The following is a 5359-nucleotide window of genomic DNA, read 5'->3' as shown; positions in this document are numbered from 1 at the left end:
TTTGAGACGGAGTTTCGCTCTCGTTACCCAGGCTGGAGTGCAATGGCACGATCTCGGCTCACCGCAGCCTCCGCCTCCTGGGCTCAGGCAATTCTCCTGCCTCAGCCTCCTGAGTAGCTGGGATTACAGGCACGTGCCACCATGCCCAGCTGATGTTTTGTATTTTTAGTAGAGACAGGGTTTCACTATGTTGACCAGGATGGTCTCGATCTCTTGACCTTGTGATCCACCCGCCTCGGCCTCCCAAAGTGCTGGGATTACAGGCATGAGCCACCGCGCCCGGCCCTCTTTTAAAAAAAAAAAAAAAAAAAAAAAGACGACAGGGTTTCACCATGTTGATCAGGCTGGTCTTGAACTCCCTACCTCAGGTGATCCGCCCGCCTTGGCCTCCCAAGTGCTTGGATTACAGGCATGAGCCACCACGCCCAGCCTTTGTTGTTTTTTTTTGCAAATGTTTGGTTGTCTGGAGTATGGAACTTGAAATCACAGGACCATTCTAAGCAAAATAAGTTTTTTTTTTTTTGAGACAGAGTTTCGCTCTTGTTACCCAGGCTGGAGTGCAATGGCGCGATCTCGGCTCACTGCAACCTCCGCCTCCTGGGTTCAGGCAATTCTCCTGCCTCAGCCTCCTGAGTAGCTGGGATTACAGGCACGCGCCACCATGCCCAGCTAATTTTTTGTATTTTTAGTAGAGACGGGGTTTCACCGTGTTGACCAGGATGGTCTCGATCTCTTGACCTCGTGATCCACCCGCCTCGGCCTCCCAAAGTGCTGGGATTACAGGCTTGAGCCACCGTGCCCGGCCAAATAAGTGAGTATTAATAAGAGTACTTAATTAGCCTGGCACAGTGGCTCAAGTCTGTAATCCCAGCACTTTGGGAGGCCAAAGTGGGCGGATCACGAGGTAAAGAGATTGAGACCATCCTGGCCAACATGGTGAAACCCTGTCTCTACTAAAGATACAAAAATAAATTGGGTGTGGTGGTGTACACCTGCAGTCCCAGCTACTCGGGAGGCTGAGGCAGGAGAATCACTTGAATCCGGGAGGCACAAGTTGCAGTGAGCAGAGATTGCGCCACTGTACTCCAGCCTGCCGAAGCAGGACTGCGTCTCAAAAAATGAAATAAATAAATCTACACACAGCATTTATTTATTTATTTAAACTTAGGATACTCATCCCCGATTTAGATCCATGGGAATGTGTGTCTACTCTAGAGATTCAACGTCGGGTTTGGTTTTTGAGGTTTTTGTTTTGCTTTTTGAGGCAGTGTCTTACTGTTGCCCAAGTTGTAGTGCAGTGGTACCATGTGGGTTCACTGCAGGCTCTACCTCCTGGACTCAAGCAGTCCTCCCGTGTCAGTGTCCCAGGTAGGTGGGACTGCAGGTATGTGCCACAAGGCTTAGCCGATTTTCATATTTTTTTGGTAGAGACGGCATTTGTGTTACCCAGGCTGGTCTCCAACTCCTAGGCTTAAGTGATCCACCTACCTCGGCCTTCCAAAGGGCTGGGATTACAGACATGAGCCACAGCACCCAGTCATCAACGTTGGGTTTCACAGCAGCCAGATAAAGTCAGAACTCAGACTATTCCATTTGTAATACAGGAAGAGAAGAAATTGCAACTGATCCTGGTCACTTACAACTTACTTCTAGACCTGTATTTCAGGAATGGGCTTTCAGAAACTATGGACCCTAAGGAAATTGAATGCAAAGTTTGTCTATGTGTGCCTATATTTTTGTTGGAAGAAGGGTCTTAGCTTTGATCGTGGTTTCAAAGGAGTCCCTTTCCCAACAGACTAAGAACCCCAGCTTTAGAAGCACAGGTCTTCTGGAAATCCTGTCTTTCCAACCAAATAGCCCAGTAGTGCAGTGGAGGGAACCCTGGTAAGACCACTTATGTTGGAGATTTGCAATATTATCTAGGCTTGTTTTCTAGACCTGCTCTGGAACCGACCAGCAACGTTCCCATTTTCTTTTGTCTGATTCTGCCCTCAGCGGTACTCCATGGTGAATTGAGAATTTTAAACCTGATTATCCCACTCAGGAGAAAAGATCTTAGGGAGGCAGAAAGGAGGGAGTGAGAACAAAAGAACAAAATGGGCAGAAGGAGGCAGTGAGGAAAACGTGGCTGGCACATCAGTCCTTCCCAGTGTCTTAGCCCTGTCAGGCATGTGGCCTTAAATCTCACCCCTCTTCAGTTTCTCCGGCACCGATGCACCAGAGGTGTGGAGCTGTCTGTGTCCCACGGGGAAGCGAGGCTGGGCGCGGGGAGTGGCGGCGGGGCTGACGCGCTGGAACTGCCCTTGCAGTCGGTGCATCTGGGGGCGCTGGTGTACGTAGAGTCGCTGCCGCCACCCCATGTTCTGCCGGCGCCTTGCGGTCTCCGAAGGCGGCGCAGCCTCCTCCGCTACCGGCAGGTCCCGGCCAGCAGTGGTCAACCGGAACAAGGTCGTCCTCAGCCTGTGGACAAACAGAACACGTGGCTTCTCCTTTCATGACAGTTACTATTTCTACAGTTTATTTGGACAAATAATCATGAATTGATCTGTGATATGTATTCATCTACTGTGGTCTATTAATCACTATTTAGAGACTGAGTGTTGCTCTGTCGCTTAGGCTGGAGTGTAGTGGCAAGATCTCGGCTCACTGCAACCTCCTCCCAGGTTCAAGCAATTCTCCTGCCTCAGCCTCCCTAGTAGCTGGGATTACAGGCACCTGCCACCACACCCAGCTAATTTTTTTTATTTTTAGTAGACAGGGTTTCACAATGTTGGTCAAACTGGTCTCCAACTCCTGACCTCAGGTGATCCGCCTGCCTCTGCCTGCCAAAGTGCTGGGATTACAGCCTGAGCCACTGAGCCCAGCCTAATCACACTATTATTATTATTATTATTTTTTTTTTTTGAGACGGAGTTTCACTCTTTGTTACCCAGGCTGGAGTGCAATGGCGCGATCTCGGCTCACCGCAACCTCCGCCTCCTGGGTTCAGGCAATTCTCCTGCCTCAGCCTCCTGAGTAGCTGGGACTACAGGCACGCACCACCATGCCCAGCTAATGTTTTGTATTTTTAGTAGAGATGGGTTTCACCATGTTGACCAGGATGGTCTCCATCTCTTGACCTTGTGATCCACCCGCCCCGGCCTCCCACAGTGCTGGGATTACAGGCGTGAGCCACCGTGCCCGGCATATGTTGAAGTCTTAACCCTCAAGGTGACTGTATCTGGAGATTGGGTGTTTTGGAGGTCTGTGTGTGTGTGTGTGTGTGTGTGTGTGTGTGTGATGGAGTTTCACTCTTGTTGCCCAGGCTGGAGTGCAATGGCGCAATCTCGGCTCAAGGCAACCTCTGCCTCCCAGGTTCAAGCCATTCTCCTGCCTCAGCCTTCTGAGTAGCTGGGATTACAGGTATGTGCCACCATGCCCAGCTAATTTTGTATTTTTAGTACAAAATACAAGAGATGGGGTTGCTCCATGTTGGTCAGGCTGGTCTCAAACTCCCGACCTCAGGTGATCCACCCACATGGCCTCCCAAAGTGCTGGGATTACAGGTATGAGCCACTGCACCTGGCCTTCCGTGGTTAAGTTTAAATGAGTTCACAAGGGTGGGGCTGTAATTAGATAAGACTGTGGCCTTATAACGAGATTTTTCTCTCCCACCTCCCAAGACACAGTGAGAAAGCAAGTCAGCAAGCTAGAAAGATGTGTTCTCCTTTCCATGTTGAAATAAAACAAAAACAAAAACAAAAAAACGAAAGATGGCCCTCACCAGGATCCATGCTGGCACGCTGATCTCAGACTTCCAGCTTCAGAACTCTAAGAAAACCAATGTCTGTAGCTTAAGCCACCCAGTCTGTGGTAGTCTCTTATGGCAGCCTGAGCTAAGACACTGCCTGCCTGTTCTGACATTTACTAACTGTAGCTTTGGGTACGTCACTTAACCTTTCTGTGCTCAGTTACCTCATTTGTAAATAAAGATTAAAACAGTACGTACCTCACTAGGCTGTTGTGAGGATTAAAAACCAAAAAATATATATGTAAAGCACTCAGAACAGTGAGGTACTGGGTAAGGGCTTCAGGCATTACCTATTATTACATATCATCCTACCCAGACAAAGAAAACCAGGCATAAAATAGCTAAGTAACTTGCAAAGCCAGAGGCATAGAATCCAGGTTAGCCATTTAGCATCCATAATCTCAAGTACTCTTTGATTATCAACCAAGAAGCAAGATTTTTTTGGCCCACACAACCTTCTGACTTCACTCAAGTTACTAGATTCTCAAGTCCTCCACAATATAAAAGAAAAAAAAAAATCAACTCTGAAGAATACTGGTCCACAGTGGAGGCTTACAATTCTGCAGATTCTAAATGAAGCTCTGGATCACTCCTGGGGGTTACAATGAGAAAGCAAAACACTGCCTTTAACGTTAGGAAACTGGTCTGACAACTAGTCCTCAGTGTTGTTTGAAGCTGGTCTGTGCTATTCTCCATTTGTTTTTGTTTGTTTTGAGACCTAATCTTACTCTGTCACCCAGGCTGGAACACAGTGGTGCAATCTTGGCTCACTGCAACCTCCGCCTCCGCCTCATGGGTTCAAGTGATTCTCTTGCCACAGCCTCTGGAATAGCTAAGATTACAGGCACCCACCACCACACCTGGATCATCTTTTTATTTTTAGTAGAGACAGAGTTTCACCATGTTGGCTAGGCTGGTCTTGAACTCCTGACCTCAGGTTCAAGTGCTGAACCTGAGCCTCAGCCTCCCAAAGTGCTGGGACTATAGGCATGAGCCACTGTACCCAGCTGCTATTCTCCTTTTGGACACCTCACAGGACACCAGCATGAAACAAATACACTCCAAAACCATGTTTTACAAAACAAACCATGTGATACAAAATAAGTCCACTGCCTAATATTTTCTATGTACAGACAAAATTAGTGTCACTGCCATCCACAAAATACCAAACATCCTTCTCTCCAGGTTAACATGAGTGACTGCAGTTTTGTTTTTTTTTTTTTTAAATAAAGATGGGGTTTCACCATGTTGGTCAGGCTGGTCACTCCTGACCTCAGGTGATCTGCCCGTCTTGGCCTCCAAAGTGCTTGGATTACAGGTGTGAGCCACCACACCCGGCTGACTGCAGCTTCTTTACCAACCATGGCTTCAGCCTTGCACTAGTCTACTCTCCCTGTAGGTAAGATTTATTGATGCTTGAGTCCAGGAAGTTGAGGCTGCAGTGAGCCAAGATTGTACCACTGCACTCCAGCCTGTGTGCCAGAGTAAAGCCCTATCTTAAAAAAAAAAATTTATTGGCTGGGCGCGGTGGCTCAAGCCTGTAATCCCAGCACTTTGGGAGGCCGAGGC

General features: G+C 48.1%; 1 protein-coding gene across 1 annotated transcript in view; it reads right to left on the bottom strand.

The window, feature by feature from the left end:
• The window catches only part of LOC116546972 (X-linked retinitis pigmentosa GTPase regulator-interacting protein 1-like), a gene marked incomplete at its 3' end in the record, with an annotated part of 4742 nt that extends 2281 nt beyond the window's left edge, over positions 1-2461 (bottom strand). The window contains exon 1 of the mRNA XM_032273079.1: positions 2189-2461. Within this exon, the coding sequence (XP_032128970.1) occupies positions 2189-2360 (172 nt within the window). The remainder of the gene's footprint in view (positions 1-2188) is intronic.
• Positions 2462-5359: the final 2898 nt, after the last annotated feature.

The sequence above is a fragment of the Sapajus apella genome, unplaced genomic scaffold (genome assembly GCF_009761245.1).
Source record: "Sapajus apella isolate SASKATOON/1434 unplaced genomic scaffold, GSC_monkey_1.0 scaffold1766, whole genome shotgun sequence".
Classification (NCBI taxonomy): Eukaryota; Metazoa; Chordata; class Mammalia; order Primates; family Cebidae; genus Sapajus; species Sapajus apella.
The sequence above is the reverse complement of the archived record's forward strand: the minus strand, read 5'-3'. Positions and strand labels throughout refer to the sequence as shown.